General features: G+C 28.6%; 1 protein-coding gene across 2 annotated transcripts in view; it reads left to right on the top strand.

The window, feature by feature from the left end:
- LOC111619656 (upstream activation factor subunit spp27-like) overlaps window positions 1–17,871 on the top strand; it is a 125,692-nt gene that overhangs the window by 27,961 nt on the left and 79,860 nt on the right. For both annotated transcript variants that reach the window (XM_023361421.1, XM_023361420.1), the window contains exons 4-6: window positions 1,692–1,742; window positions 7,267–7,302; window positions 14,265–14,285. In XM_023361421.1, coding sequence (XP_023217189.1) covers window positions 1,692–1,742; window positions 7,267–7,302; window positions 14,265–14,285 — 108 coding nt within the window. The remainder of the gene's footprint in view (window positions 1–1,691; window positions 1,743–7,266; window positions 7,303–14,264; window positions 14,286–17,871) is intronic.

Below are 17,871 nucleotides of genomic sequence, written 5' to 3'. Positions count from 1 at the left end.
AAACTAAAATTTAATCAAATTGATATTATGCATTTTCGGATTGACATTAGGAATGAATATCCTGAAATTGCCAAAAGAGCTGTAAAACATTTAATGTCATTTATATCGACCTATATGTAAAAAATCTTTCTCTTTGTATGCTGCCACAAAAACAAAATACAGAAACAGATTGGATGCTGAAGATGACATTAGGTTGCAGATTTCAACAATTATCCTGATGTAAAAATGCTTTACGATAAAAAACAAGCACCGTCAAGTCATTAAAAGAATTTTCTTTTTATTAATTTGTTATAATATAAAATATTGTTCCAAAACTTACTTCCAACATAAACCAAAAACGGTGCTTAATTCAACCTTTATGTCTTTCACTAACATTTTCAAACCTTTGGTTCTTCTTCAGGTGAAGAAAAAAAACGGGCAAACAAATTTACATTCGATTGAGCTGATCTTTTTTGAAAGAATTCTGAAATGGAATATCGTCAGAAACCCGTGTAATCATCGTCATCATTTGCGCATGCGCCGTAAACAAAACTGATGAAACTGGGTTGAAAAAATAAAGCTTGGCAAAAACATGTAAGTAAAAGAAACTTTTGAAAGTTGTGGAATAAGCATAATGGAAGCAGATTTGACATTAAGACTCAACATGTGAATAAAAGTGCACAACTACAGAAAATTTTGAATGAAGTAATGTCACCATGATAATAAATAGGAAAAATAATCAGCCACACAGAAAGACGTTCAGCTCTACTTTGTGCCTTAAAATCATTGCATGTATGTAAATTTGGTTGAACATTAGAACATCTTTAAACAGTATTAGTGAGGGAAGTTTGGGCAATGGATTCATGAGTTAATAAGGGAGATAAAATTAGAGAAGGGGACTGGGTGTCCAGGTTTTATGCTAGTTAGGTATGTCCTCATAAATATCGTGTTTATAGAAAAATGAATAGAATTAGTTTGCTTGCATGTCACGTTGCTATAACCAAATAAACCAATCTGCCAAGGAGGATGCATCCCAGAAAGACTTATGTAAAATCTGAGCTGTTAGATAGGAAAATTAAATACTTAGACTTTTCACAGTGTAACACTTTCCACTCCACACTTGCTATCTGTTTCAGAATAGCATATCTATATATCTATTTTGCACTATATCATTGTCATAATAATTAAGTGAATACAATATATATATATATATATAATATAATAAATCAAATGCAGAGAGAAATTAATTGATAAATAGAAATACATTCCATTCAATCAATATTTATGGATGGGGTATATGACATTATCTAAGTTAGAAGTATGTGAACATAACTGCCGAGTTTCGTATCAGTGAATGGTGTTGAACGAATGAATGTTTGGTTGAATGGCCTAGGCATGCATAGTGAACAAACAAACATTTTCATTTATATTTATAGATAAAGGAAAATACAGACCATTTAGTTATCTTGGATTACAATTAAGCAAAGTTTGGTTAATTGGATTCTGTAATTTTAAATATGTAATATTTATATTTGTGTTAATTTTAAAAATTTATATTTTTATGTTTATTAAAATTTTAACTGTTGTTCAATACTATAACATTTGATTTTCCATTGCAAGAATTTTCTGTAACTAAAACTGATAAAAAGAAATTAAACATTTTTACTGATACATTACTTTTATATTGTAAAAATTTGTGTTTTATATATTAGGAAGATGTACCAAAAAAGAAACCAAAAGTGACAGAATCGAAAAAATCCAAGGTATTTAATAAATTTGTTTTACAATATTTAATAAATATTTAGAATTTAAATATATTTTGATAAAGAAAATTCAGTTTAGTTTTTAATTTAATATTATAATTTTTGAAAAATTTTTTTAACTTATTAAATGCTCTATTCATATTTTTTAATTTATAAGTAGGTTGTTTATTTTTAGAGTATATATATTTTCTATGAAGTCAAATTCTGTGAATTTAAAATTTTTTGGGAAGAGATTTTGTTGTACAAAAAAACAAATTATTTCAATATTTCAAGTTCACTGAAGCCATGGAGAAACAGAAAAATCACAAAAGTGCTACTGTATTTTTGCAGAATGACCAGCATGCTGCATAAAAATGGGAGAACAACATGCCAAAAACCCTGGGGTTACTGGCTTGCCAGTTAAACTGTGACTAAAATATAAAATTAATCAGATCTAACAAAACTAGTTAATTAAATGTTAAAGAAAGCATTCTTCTGGGTACAACAAAATAACAACATTGTAATATGACTGACTTAAAATCTGGAAGAGTTTTTGTTTATAAGACAATATAACAATTAACAACTTATTGACATTAGTAGTAATATCAGTAGTAGTAGTTAATGTGGTCTGCGCTAACCATCTATGCTGACTTAAAAAATAACACCTTCCTCTTAAATTTCACACAAAGTGGATGTTTAATCTGTGTAAACTGAGTTAATTTATGGAGAGTTTCTTAAATTTAATATGCTTGTTTTTTTGTGTTTTTGAATCAAATAACAATAAAATACACATAAAAAGCACTTTTGAAATTCCAAAAGTATTTTAAGTTGTTAGAAAGAAGACAAAATGAAGAAATTAAACATATAATTGTAGTTTTTGATGTAATACTGATAGTTTCACAGTTTTACAATAAAAATGTGTTTGTTTTTTTGTAATGCACCCTCTAGAGAGGGATGTATAACCTCACTTAAACCAGCATGTGACCTTTTACCATAGGGACATATCTGATTTCCTGGTTTCCCCCATATAAACCTACTTGTTTGAATTGAACAAGAATGATATAAATGTTTATTTTGGCATTCATGAAGAAGAAAACATGTTTATGGTTACAAATAACAAGACTAAAATACGCGAAAATAACACAATAAAAATTAAATATACAAATGTCTGAACAAAATAATCATTCAAACTCGATAGTTATATATTAAAGCCAAAGGATTTCTGAATTAATAATAGCAGTAGTAATATAGCCTGATATAATTCAGCAGTTGTTTGGTGCAAATGTCTAAAGCAGTGGTTCTCAACTTTTCTGAGTGGTGTTATGCTGCCTCAGAAAGGCAGCAGAACACCATTTGGATACTTTTTATTACACTGAGCATAAGCATCAATACATTCAAAAATTGATAAGTAATTCCATATTTACTATTCTCAGCAATATGAAGTAATAAACTTTAATATATTGAATAAAATAGAAACATGGAATTATCTNTTATTTTAGCATTCATGAAGAAGAAAACATGTTTATGGTTACAAATAACAAGACTAAAATACGCGAAAATAACACAATAAAAATTAAATATACAAATGTCTGAACAAAATAATCATTCAAACTCGATAGTTATATATTAAAGCCAAAGGATTTCTGAATGAATAATAGCAGTAGTAATATAGCCTGATATAATTCAGCAGTTGTTTGCTGCAATTGTCTAAAGCAGTGGTTCTCAACTTTTCTGAGTGGTGTTCTGCTGCCTCAGAAAGGCAGCAAAACACCATTCATATACTTTTTATTACACTGAGCATAAGCATCAATACATTCAAAAATTGATAAGTAATTCCATATTTACTATTCTCAGCAATATGAAGTATAACCTTTAATATATTGAATAAAATAGAAACATGGAATTATCTACAAATATAGCAATGGGAATAAATTTCAATAAAAACTTCAATCTTTTCTTTCATGGAACACTTGAGATAGGTTTGCGGAACACTGGTTAAGAACCACTGGTCTAAAGATTACATTAGCAAGAAACTATTACCATGTTCAAATGCTGTTTTTAATTTTAGCATATTAGATAAAAAGTTTAATGTTTGAAAAGTTAGATGTGATGCTTTTGCTGAAGCAAGGATATCAACCTTATCCAAGTATAGCCAACTAAATCAACCATAGTTAGATCATTACTTTCTTTTTGTTTGATTAAAAAGGAGATGATGGATGTTGCAATGGCCAGTTCACTTAATGCTCAAATAGAGAATTGTCTGGTATCTGATATAATGATCTTACACAACAAGTAATGGAGAAGCAAATGCATAATCATGGCATAATTTACATCAGTCAAAAGCACAAGAGTTAGAGTATCAATCAAAAATGAAGTGGGTAAAGGGTAAATTGCAAATAATAAACCCTGCCATTCTGCATATTTATTCATTTCAAATAATTTTCAAATATACAGTTTGAGAGTGACAAATTATTGATATTAAGACAAGAAAGAATGGAATTAATACTTTAACATCTAACATTCTCTTATCATCCTTTCGAAGTTAAAAATATCAAAACATTCCAAATGCTATTTTGATAGGTCAAATTGACCTCTTTATTATAATAGTGTTTGAGATATTACAATATAACATGGAGCCAGAACTTAAGGATATTATAGATAACAGAACATATTTTTGTTAATCATTTTGAATTTTTCTTCCAAAAATTCTTAAGATAAATACTACATATTTTTTTATTAACTTAGATATTTAATATCCAACACAGTAATTTTATTAATATAATATAGAAATTAATCTCAAAACTTTCTGAAAAGCCAGTTATTCTATATGGATTCATCTGGGAATAAAAATACAAAACATGTCTTTTTTTCAAACATAAATTTAAAAGTTGATTACTTAAGAATAAATTTTCAGTACGTAACAAAATCAGCTTATACTCAGGATGTTTGGAACGGTATATTTGTCTTGAAAAATGTAAACTGTTTCAATTGTTAAAGACAGTAAACCAAACTTATCAAAAATTTACTTTATATTAAATAAAATTATTAAGCTATATATTTGATAAACATTTTAAACTTAAATATCTAATTTGGATTTAATTCAAATAATATAAAAATAATTTAATGATCAAAATATAGCAATTATAATAAACCAAATTAATGTAAGAAAAAAGAATATTGAATAGTTTTAATTTGATTATTTAACTGTTATCATAAATATTATTATTGATAAGATTGTCATACTTCCATTTATATATTAGACAATAAAATTCTTCCTAGAATTCTATAAATATAAATTTTAATATTTATTTATTTATAAATAAACAACCCTATTAACCTTATGCAATGCAACAACACACCAACCACTGTCATAAATCATTGGTCTATAATTTGGAATAAATTTATTCCAAATTATAGCCCAATGATTTATGGCAGTGGTTGATGTGTTGTTNACCATAGGGACATATCTGATTTCCTGGTTTCCCCCATATAAACCTACTTGTTTGAATTTAACAAGAATGATATAAATGTTTATTTTGGCATTCATGAAGAAGAAAACATGTTTATGGTTACAAATAACAAGACTAAAATACGCGAAAATAACACAATAAAAATTAAATATACAAATGTCTGAACAAAATAATCATTCAAACTCGATAGTTATATATTAAAGCCAAAGGATTTCTGAATTAATAATAGCAGTAGTAATATAGCCTGATATAATTCAGCAGTTGTTTGGTGCAAATGTCTAAAGCAGTGGTTCTCAACTTTTCTGAGTGGTGTTATGCTGCCTCAGAAAGGCAGCAGAACACCATTTGGATACTTTTTATTACACTGAGCATAAGCATCAATACATTCAAAAATTGATAAGTAATTCCATATTTACTATTCTCAGCAATATGAAGTAATAAACTTTAATATATTGAATAAAATAGAAACATGGAATTATCTACAAATATAGCAATGGGAATAAATTTCAATAAAATTTTCAATCTTTTCTTTCGTGGAACACTTGAGGTAGGTTTGTGGAACACTGGTTAAGAACCACTGGTCTAAAGATTACATTAGCAAGAAACTATTACCATGTTCAAATGCTGTTTTTAATTTTAGCATATTAGATAAAAAGTTTAATGTTTGAAAAGTTAGATGTGATGCTTTTGCTGAAGCAAGGATATCAACCTTATCCAAGTATAGCCAACTAAATCAACCATAGTTAGATCATTACTTTCTTTTTGTTTGATTAAAAAGGATATGATGGATGTTGCAATGGCCAGTTCACTTAATGCTCAAATAGAGAATTGTCTGGTATCTGATATAATGATCTTACACAACAAGTAATGGAGAAGCAAATGCATAATCATGGCATAATTTACATCAGTCAAAAGCACATGAGTTAGAGTATCAATCAAAAATGAAGTGGGTAAAGGGTAAATTGCAAATAATAAACCCTGCCATTCTGCATATTTATTCATTTCAAATAATTTTCAAATATACAGTTTGAGAGTGACAAATTATTGATATTAAGACAAGAAAGAATGGAATTAATACTTTAACATCTAACATTCTCTTATCATCCTTTCGAAGTTAAAAATATCAAAACATTCCAAATGCTATTTTGATAGGTCAAATTGACCTCTTTATTATAATAGTGTTTGAGATATTACAATATAACATGGAGCCAGAACTTAAGGATATTATAGATAACAGAACATAGTTTTGTTAATCATTTTGAATTTTTCTTCCAAAAATTCTTAAGATAAATACTACATATTTTTTTATTAACTTAGATATTTAATATCCAACACAGTAATTTTATTAATATAATATAGAAATTAATCTCAAAACTTTCTGAAAAGCCAGTTATTCTATATGGATTCATCTGGGAATAAAAATACAAAACATGTCTTTTTTTCAAACATAAATTTAAAAGTTGATTACTTAAGAATAAATTTTCAGTACGTAACAAAATCAGCTTATACTCAGGATGTTTGGAACGGTATATTTGTCTTGAAAAATGTAAACTGTTTCAATTGTTAAAGACAGTAAACCAATCTTATCAAAAATTTACTTTATATTAAATAAAATTATTAAGCTATATATTTGATAAACATTTTAAACTTAAATATCTAATTTGGATTTAATTCAAATAATATAAAAATAATTTAATGATCAAAATATAGCAATTATAATAAACCAAATTAATGTAAGAAAAAAGAATATTGAATAGTTTTAATTTGATTATTTAACTGTTATCATAAATATTATTATTGATAAGATTGTCATACTTCCATTTATATATTAGACAATAAAATTCTTCCTAGAATTCTATAAATATAAATTTTAATATTTATTTATTTATAAATAAACAACCCTATTAACCTTATGCAATGCAACAACACACCAACCACTGTCATAAATCATTGGTCTATAATTTGGAATAAATTTATTCCAAATTATAGCCCAATGATTTATGGCAGTGGTTGATGTGTTGTTATTTATTTATATTTTTATTTCTAATTAACATTATGCTTTAATTTTCTTTCAGAGAAAAAAAGCTGAATCCAGTTCAGAAAGTGACTGGGTAATTTCCTTATTTATTATATTAAAAAATGATATACAATAGAAGCCTCATATTTGCAGGATTCGTGTTCTGAAAACTACCACAAATATGAAAACTGTAAATACAAAAGGGAGGAATACATTAAAATAATAAAGTGAAAGGATTGGAAAAAATATATGAATGGAAAAAAATTTCTTTTCAAAAATATTTTTCATTTTATTTCAGACAAAGATGATGATAATTATTACAGCTTAGATTTCCTTATTTATTCTTGAAACATTCTTGATTTTCATTTGTTTTGTCTTTCTTTGAAAGTCTCTAACAATTATTAGTAATGTGACATGCATTCTTTAACTCTCCAATACTAACATATTGTCTGTGAGACCAACTAGTATGAAATTTATCTTTCTCTTTTTTTTTTCTTAATTCATGCTTAGAAATTTTTGTGCTATCGTGTAGGTTTGCCTAAATCAGCTGATTTGACAAAGCTATGTCTGTCTGTTTGCATATGTAAACAGATAGACAAAATAATCTTATGTTTCAGTTTTGAGTTTGTTCTGTTAGTATAATTGCTAAAAAAATTTTCAAAGTAAAATAAGTGTAATATCAGATCTAGAATTATTATAATGTTATTTATTATATTAATACATACAGTCCATAAAGATCTGGAAAGTTTGAGAATAAGATTTTTAGCAGAGAAAGTCAGGGAATCCTCAAATACCATAGAATCTGTCTGTTGCTCTCACTCCATTTTGACTGAATACACCTTTAAATTTAATTCAGTATAGAGAAATCTGTACTTCTCAGTGTCATTGATATGAATGCTCTTATTAGTGCATTCATATCAATGAAACTGATAAGTATAGAAAGTATATGCAGATAGATGTTTTTCAGTTTGCCCAGTAAGGTCCATCAAAAAGTTTTTTTTATGCATGACCAATTACACGTGTGGTCATACTAAAACCTGTATAAAAATTACTCATGCTTGCATCTAAAAATGATGTGTGCTCTTCTGATGTCATGACTGGGCACACTGGAAGAGCCCAAGCGAAAAGTCCTGACTTTTCCAGGCAAGCATGAAAATGAGTGAAAGTTTATTTGTATCTTTTTCTTGACTTTGCTGGACTTTAAAGTTTGTCAAGTATTCTAAGATTAACAAAGTCTACTATACATGTATCTACAAGCTGGATGGTGAGTAGTCAAGGTGGCAGCCTACTGCTCTGGGGACCCAGGATAGAATCTGGAAGGGTCGAAAAATCTCCAGGAATTTTTCAGGAGATGGTTCGTCCAGATATGTTGGGTCTTGTCCAGCTATTGTGGTCCTGACCGAACCCATAATGGGCTTGCTAAAAGAGGCCTCTTAGTGCCCACAGGATGGAAAAAGTTAAAAAAAAAAAACAAAAAAAAAATACTATACATGGATCTTGGGTAAAGCTGCTGGGGATTAAGGGACCATTTCAGCAAATTCTGCTGAATTATATGACTATTACTTTGTTAAAACTGATAATACCTAGATAGGAATACACAAAGATCACCAATATTAGTTATAAATGTCTACAGTATAACACATCTCAAAAACCTCTGGGTGCCCAGCAACAAAATTCATGGGTAATTGCAAAGAAATGTTTTCAGGCTCCTTCTGAGTGCTACTTCAGGTATTCTGCTTTCCTTTGAATGAAATGTAAGTCAAAACTGATGTTTGAATTTAAATTAAAACTCTTTGGTTCAACAGACACATGAAGGTGCATCATGACGTAATTCTGTAGATAGTGCTAGATCGTATATTGCTTGCCAAGTATTTGAAATTTGTTTTTTTTTTCTTTATAATTAATGCATGTCCCCTCCTTTCAGCTTTAAAAATTTCAAGAATATCAATAATCTGGATGCCTTCATCATTGTAGACTGTATATATCAATGTTGTCTTAATGGGTTGTACATATTAGTGTCAAAATTTTAAATCTTTTGTTTTAATTGACATTTGAAATTACATTAAACCTAAGGAAGGCTATTTAAAATAGCTGAAAACATTAGTTCATTTTATTAAAACTTGCTAGAAAAAGTGAGAAAGGTATTTTTATTATTATTATCTAGAAGTTCTAGCTTACAGCACATACAATGGACATTATTTTCTTTTGGTATTTTGAATATTTTTTCCTCTAAATAAAGTCATTGCTTTATAAGGATAAAAGAAAAACTAAGTAAAATTTGTTCCTTCAGTTTTGGGTGAATTAGTAAAATTTGTTTATAAAAAAAAATAATGCTGACATTCATAATGTATACTAATAAGGACAGTAAATGTATACATTTACTGTCCTTAACACTCATAAGTGCATTGCTGTAATAATTAAATAAATCGGTAGATAAATAATATCTATTAGCATAGTCTAACAGTCAACACACAACATAAATTGTAGTAAAGTACATTAAGATGTGCTAAAAATCATTTGTCTATTTATTTTTATTAATTCTTTGCAAATAAATGAATTTTAATTGAACAGATATGAGAAATGCTTGCAAATATTGATTTATAAATGTGCAAAATACACAAATAGTTTGTGTGTTTTGTACATTTAAAAGTGATTTTTAAATGTACAAAAAGTGAGTTGTAAAGTAATTTTTTGGCACAAATAGTTTGTGTGTAAATATGGAGCTTCTACTGTATTAAAAAAAAAATAATAATAATAATAATAATAATAGAGTATAGAATAAAACAATGTTATATGAAATAAAAAAAAAAAGGAAGTATTTTTCTACAAACATCAAAATATTCCTTGGGTTAACTAATTTGTAGCAAAATTTTACGCGTTAGTTAAAAATTATAATTTAAATCAAACAAATTCAAAATTGGTTAAAATGATATAGTTTAAAATTATAGAAAATATTTTTTCACAAATATATTAATTTATTCTTAAAAAAGAAAAAAAAAAACTAAATTGGAATTAAATAGATGTATATAACCAGCATGTTTGTCGTGTTGGCAAATCTAAGTTTGTCTAGACAACCTGCCAATCACCACATTAGTTCAGGCAGAGTATAGAAGGAAGATGCTTTTTTGGACTTTGACTAAAAGAAATAGGCAAATTTAGGTATGTCACAAAAGGATTAGTTCATTTTTGCTTTAAAACTTTGCCTAAAAAAGAAAATCTAGGTGTGCTAACATTGAGAAATTTCATGTCTTGTTTTATAAATTGCAACTATGATAAGAAATGTGCAAGTAATTTGTGCAAACACAAAAGAGAGTTGTATAACTAAAATGTCATTAATCTCAGCACAAAATTGCAACAAATAATGTTTGTAATTTTGATTTTGTTTATCTTCACTTCTACTTGTTTGTATTTAGAGATGTTTGCAATCATTGTTTGTCAAGAAAGTATACAGATATCTTTTAATAAGAGCAACACTATTTCAGTTTAAATTTTTAATAATCTTTTATGTTAGAATTTTTCAAATAAAGAAATAACAGAATACAATACTGTTATTAGAGAGGTTGCAGCCAAAGTTCAAACGTTAAACTAGTACAGCAAGCAGAAGTACACGTTTGATGTTTGAACTCGAAGTAAGACACGTTGCACCACACAGTCACATCACACACTGACTCATGGGATATTATTGAAAAATGACAGAAACATTTTACGATGACAAATGGATGATGCTTACATGCTTCAGATGATGTTATATATGATGATTACGTTGTTTGTTTATTTACCTTCACTGGTAAATAAAGTAAAACTATTTTAAAGTATTTATAGGATGTTTAATAACACTCAATACAGTGGAACCCCGGTTAACGAACTTAATCCGTTCCACGACTCCATTCGTTAACCGAAGCAATTTTTTCCATAGAAATTAATGCAAATGCAATTAATCTGTTCTAGTCTCCGAAATTTTTGTCATTTTATTTGAAATATACAGTAATTTTCTTTGATGAAAATGTAGGAAAACGTAGTATCTATCATTACAGCAACAAACATGTAAACTTTGTTTAATAATACCTTTGTTTGTTATAGTTGGTGGCAGAAAAGTGGAGATATACGAACCTTAATGCTTAGAAGGGGAATCCCTCCAAAAAAGTAATGGGTAGCACTTCATTGGAAGATTCTTCGAGTCGAAGTCTCTTTCGGTAAAAAACCCACCAGTGGCTAAGTGGTCTTCGTACCTTGAATATGGGGAGTTCGTTCGTGGATTCGCACCTCACTCAGATGGGCTGGCCACGTGGAGTATTCCGGGATTTCTCCACGTCTGTAACGCCTAAATAGGGGCCAGTTTCCCTTAAAAACGCCTCCCAGAAGGCATTCCCCCTAGTCAGATCGCCGAAGTGTTGCGTTGCCATAACTTAACAAAGAAACAAACTCTTTCCGTAAGGAACAGGAAATTGATCTAAAGTTGATTGTCTTATTCTTTTAATCAAAATTTTTCTCAAATGCGATAGAGCGCATTGTTGTTTTCTATTGCCACTATGACTTTTTTGATGCCATATTGATTAAATATATAAATCACAAAACTGAAAACAGAAGTATAGCACAAACACTCTGAAAAGCAATGCTTAACTTGCGCGTGCCTAACACCGACTAAAATTTGACACAAAATACCGTTACGTTCGTTATCCGAGACAAAATTTTTGCAAAATAAAAGTTTGTTAACCGATTTGGTCATTAACCAGGACGTTCGTTAACCGGGGTTCCACTGTAATTATTTTTAATTAGTATCATGTCTCCTACTGTATGATAGGACTACCTCATACTTTTGTTGAGGGAAGTAGTGGCTTATGTAAATTTGAAAGCAGCCCAGGAAATTATTTTTAGAAAATTTACAAATGTATTATACTGTTGATGGTAGAAGATGCTGTGAAAGAACAAACCTACTCCTACAGAATTATGATAAGCTATTATGAACAGAAATATATGTAAATTCTATAGGCACTTCATATCACTTGCAAAAAATTGAGTAATTAAATAATTTCTGGATTAAAATCATCTGTTTCTTTACAATATTATTCATAAATGCTTAAATAATTATTATTTTAATAAAATACATCATAATATTAACTCCAAACACAAAAATGAAGAAGTTTAAACTGATCTTTACTCCCCATGCTAGACATAGCGAATGCCAAAAAAAAGTTAAGGCATAAACATTTAATACATAAGAATGTTAGATTTTTTTTTCATTATTTATCATTTTATCAAAAACAAGTATTGGTCTATCATTAGTCTACAATGTACTGATGAAAGAACACTTCGTGGACTGCTGTATATCATCAGATTATAATTTGGCAATAGTTATAAATTACAAATAAATTTCACTCTAGAGGGAGGCATTAGGCATCATCTTGTATTAAATTTAGTAATTATAATTTAATTAAATAATTTTAGATTAAACTGGAAGAAAAGAATCGGCCCGGAGTGGGACTTGAACTCACAACTGCCACTTACTGTGTGGATGTGTTGCCGGTTACACTACTTGGACCTCCAATTCAATCTCCCCTTCCAGTATATTTAATATTATGATATAACCATCATTGGTTACTTCCAGTTTAATCTAAAATGATTTAATTAAATTGTAATTATTAAATTTAATACAAGATGGCACCTAATGTCTCCCTCTAGTATCAAATTTATTTGTAATTTATAATTATTATTATTATTGCCAAATTATAGCCCGATTTTAATATACAGCAGTCCAAGAAGTGTTATTTCAATGTATCAGATTTAGTAAGATGTTTATATTTAGTCCTCTAATTATTTTTGTTTATATTCATTATTATTTTTATTTGTAATGGTTAATTTTAATTTTTTTCCCCCTCTCTATGATAGTGTTCTCTTTAGAACATCTTCTTAATTTTAAATAGTGTAATTCACTGAGGAAGACCTATTGTATTAGGTCAAAAACATTAGGATTTTATTAAAAATACTGCTGGTTACAAGGTGATCTGTTTTATTACTGTTTCTTATTCTCTAGTTAGATCTTATTTATTTATTTACATATTATTATTAAAATTGTGAATTAAGAACTGATTAATCTAATTGCATTTAAATAAAACTGCCAAACTTTATTTATAGTAGAAATCTGTTAATCCAGTATTTACACAATCAGAATGACACCAAAATATTTAACATTTTTGTATTTTTACAAAATATTGATATAAAAGTTACATGTGATTTAAATGTTACAGGCATTATTGTACATTTTATACTATTGCATACTATTGTATGTTTCTGATTTTGTTTACACACTAAAGCATGTAATACAGACAAGGTATTGTAAAAGATAATTTTTACAATGTGAAATTGAAAGCAATGTGATCAAGCAAAACATAAGCAATCAAGGTGGTGTGTAAAAATATTTTTTACAACAACACCATCACATTGCTACATGCTGAAGGTATTGATTGTGAGATTGAAAGCAATGTGCACAGCTGTACCTCACCTTTGCCTCAATTTTCGCCTGAAGTCTTCAGTGCACCAGATGTTCAAACAAATTTTATTATGTGAAATACTTTCATGCCAGATTATTGATTACTTTTCAGGGGGTGCTGGATTACCAGACATTTCAGATTGTCATTGCCAGATTAATGAATTTCTACTGTATTTCATGGCATTTGTATGGTTATTGTAACTTGTTACTTAACAAAATAATAATAATTTTAAAAAATTTTTCCTCCATAAAAAAAAATCTTAAAATGCCATTTCAAAATCATTTGTATTCTAGAATACATCATGATTTTAAAATCATGATGTAATCATGATTGATTGCTTATGTTTATGTTTATGTTTATGTTTAATCATGATTATGCTTATGTCATGATTGATTGCTTATGTTTAAAATCAATACATCATGATTTTAAAATCATGATGTATGAATAGCATTGCATGATCACATTCTAGAAGCAAAGAAATATGATTTATATTTAACCTCCTTAATTTTAAGGAAAACTTATTCCTTAATATACAATACTTAATAGTATTATTTTTTTCTCATTACAGGAAGAAAGCACAAGAAAATCAGTAAGTCTATACAGATTCATCCATTACTATTTTTCTTCTTATTTCTTTACATTTTAAATTTTGAGTAAAATTTTTATATCTTGAAATTAAAGAAAGATTCAATAGACTCTTTATTTAATCTGAAATAATTGGGACAGGACATTTTCAGATAATGTATTAATTATATGTTCATAATATACATACACTGAACCTCACACTTCAAATTTAATTCATTCCAGGAGGCCATTCAAACTAAATCAAAGTCCAAGGCAATTTTTCCCGTTTCGAAATAATGGAAAATGGATTAATATATTTCCAACCCTAAACAATACCCATATTGATAAACTTAAAACAGCAAATACACATACAGTAGAGCCTCGATTATCCGACCCCTGATTAACCGACCATCCTAGTCGGCAAATTTCAAATGTCCGCTAGTGGTGTGGCGCTACAATATTTGGCTATATCTTGGCTACTTTAATATCATTTTTACGTGTTTTAGCTGGCAATACTCATTCGACCATGAAAGGGAGCCGGTATTTAAACGAGGTTTAATTTTCTAATTTTTAACGATACAATAGCTTATTATTTATTTTACGATTATTATTTTAAAAAATTTTTGTTAGGCTTAACATCGATGAAAATTCAATGCAAAGTAGGTTAATAGCAATCATTATATCTCTAACTGCATTATTAATTAATAAACTCCACCATACCTTTAAAATGCAGTCTATTTTAAACAGTTATCGAACGTTTTCGGTCAAATTAACAGACCTTCTTCAGGATCGACGTAAAGAATTTAAACTTGCCAAACGGTAAATTCTAAAATTCTAAAAGTTTGTTAATAGCGATATACTAATTACATGGGATATAATAATATACTACACTAATAATGGATTTTTTCATACTTTTCGGTTATCCGACTTTTCAATTATCCGACCAACCCCAGTCCCCAATTGAGTCAGATAATTGAGGCTCTACTGTAATTTAAGGTAAAAATAACACAATTAAATGCCTGAATAATAAAATGAAAATTACATTTACTGGTCGCACCCCATCAACTTCGGCATCTTAAATGTGATTATCTGATCAGCTACAAGTTTACCACTTTTGTGCTTTATGATAAGTTCCTTTTTCATCTTATGAGGGGACAGCATGATGTTGGGATCACCAATTTTGATCAAACTCTGTGAAGTTATGGTGCATCCTCAATGACTGACATATTCAAGCAGTAAGGTGCAATGCTCAAAATTAAATGAGAAAATTGATATTGAAAATTGCAAAGCACTTAAAACTTTTAGAATTCCTGTCATTTGTAGATTGGCCAGTGGCTCAGTGAGGGCATGCTGGTTTCATAACTGTGATGTTGGTGTTTTGAATCTTGGTGGTATCAATGTTGTTGTTGTTGTTTTTTTTTTTTAACTAAAACTATAGTTTTCACTTTATTTTTTGGTACTTTTAAATTTATTATAATGTCAGAGAGAAAAACTTGAAACCAGATGGATTTATCAAGTCAATGTCAAAAGCAATTAACAACTGCTTTTGACATTGCAATTAACTGCAATTAAATATTTATTTAAAAACAAAACATTTTCTGTATACTCATGTACAGTTCATACATACTCTGGCAACAAAGTCATTGTTTAACCTAAATGTGTGTATAATTGCATCTTCGTTCGCTAAAGAATGAAAAGGTGGCTTTGATATCTCATGCTAACATAACAGCATAGAAATGTGTTCTGTAGAAGAATCATTGCATGACAATATTACAAAATTTACATATTGTGAAAACATCCTTCAAAATCAAGATTTAATTGTGGCCAAGAGTTCTTCATCAATTTCAGAAATTGCAAAGGCAGTAGAAAAAAAATTAAGCACTCTGATATTTTCAAATCTGAACAGTACAAATGATTCTTCTCCAAATTAGTTGATGATGATGTGTTTTTAAACATTAATCAAGTTTGTTTTTCCAATGACATATATAAATTACCTTATTGTAAAAAATTGTATTTATTTAATGTGCACACTGCAGACATGTTTAGTTTCACATGCTTCTATGACAATTATCCACAAAATTTTGCTCATGGAAAGCAGAAAGATTGAATAATGTTAATAAAAATGACATTTTACTCTACAAAATTGGACTTGAATAATAATTTTGTTTATATCTAATCCTCTTTTCAAATAAATTATAAATAAATTTTAGTACAAATCCCATTTGTACATTAATATTGATAATAATTCTTAAATAAATATAACAAATTTAAAAATACTAAGAATAAAGTAAAAATTATAGTTTTGGGGGAAATAACATTGATATCACAATGGTTATGAAACCAGAATGCCCACTAAGCCACCAGCCACTTTACAAATGACAGAAATTCTAAAGGTTTTAAGTGATTTGCAATTTTTAACATCAATTTTTTCATTTATTTTGAGTATTGCACCTTACTGCTTGGCATACCTCACTAAGTTTGATCAAAACTGGTGAATTCAATCTCATGCTGTACCCTCATTAGCCTTTTCCAAACCTCCTTCTTACTAGTTAAACTTCATTGCTTCCACACACTTTTCAGATATCTTGATTAATAAGAAAAGGTTACATTGAGTTGAATAGAAGGTTTGTATTTTTTTAACAGTTGTTGTTGTTACTTAATGTAGATGTGTGATTTAATTGTAACAGTTATGAATTTTAACACATTATTTCTAATTTAAGATTGTATTCTTTGTTCAGAAGCTTTATTTTATGCTTTGAGTGCATTTTTCTTTTTGTACACAATTCAAACTGTAGAGCATTGCTTAAACTACACAGATAATTTTTGTCAAATTTGGCATTCCAACGCTGAAGTGTTTTGAAGTACAAGGTACTACTGTGTTTTTACTTTAAATAAAGTATTTACAGTAGACCCCCAGTAGTATAACACGGGTTCCTATAATTACGATTCCTATAAGACGGTGAAAAAATTGCGACGGTATCCGTACAAACCTGGTAAAAAACTCCTATAATTTGGTAAAATGTCATCGGGCAGCCGAACTACTTTCCGCCATCCAGCGCCACACTACAGAGAATTTAGGCGGGTAAATTGAGTTTACTATCATCTATACAGTATTATATATAAATTATATATAAATTAGGTACTGTATATATAATTATATATATACTTTCCACCGTCCAGCGCCATGCTATGGAGAGTTTAGGCGAGTAAGTTGTTTACTATCATCTGTACAGTATGTAAATTAGGTACCGTAAGTGTAATATAGTACTGTACTTTTATACATTTCTTGTGAAAGAAACATTTCTTATTCAATGGCCATAAAAATTATTTATATTAATGATGTCTCCAAAGTTCAACGAAGTTTTCGCAGAAAAAGAACTTATCAGAAATCGCGGCCGCGGTTTGGTGCGTTGCTCCGCGACGAAAACAAGCTTGAGCAGTGGCGACTTCGAACGGTGCACACTCGCTAAGTAATCCTACAATTTTTTTTTATAGCGTAGTTTATATGGATTATTCCCAAAAAAATATACATATTTTGGAAATGTTGAGTCGAATTAGTCTAGAATTGATTAATTTTATGGAAGAAAACCTTTCAAACAGCTGTAGTCTGT

The sequence above is a fragment of the Centruroides sculpturatus genome, unplaced genomic scaffold, assembly GCF_000671375.1.
Source record: "Centruroides sculpturatus isolate CEXI.00-Female unplaced genomic scaffold, Cexi_2.0 scaffold25, whole genome shotgun sequence".
Classification (NCBI taxonomy): Eukaryota; Metazoa; Arthropoda; class Arachnida; order Scorpiones; family Buthidae; genus Centruroides; species Centruroides sculpturatus.
The sequence above is the reverse complement of the archived record's forward strand: the minus strand, read 5'-3'. Positions and strand labels throughout refer to the sequence as shown.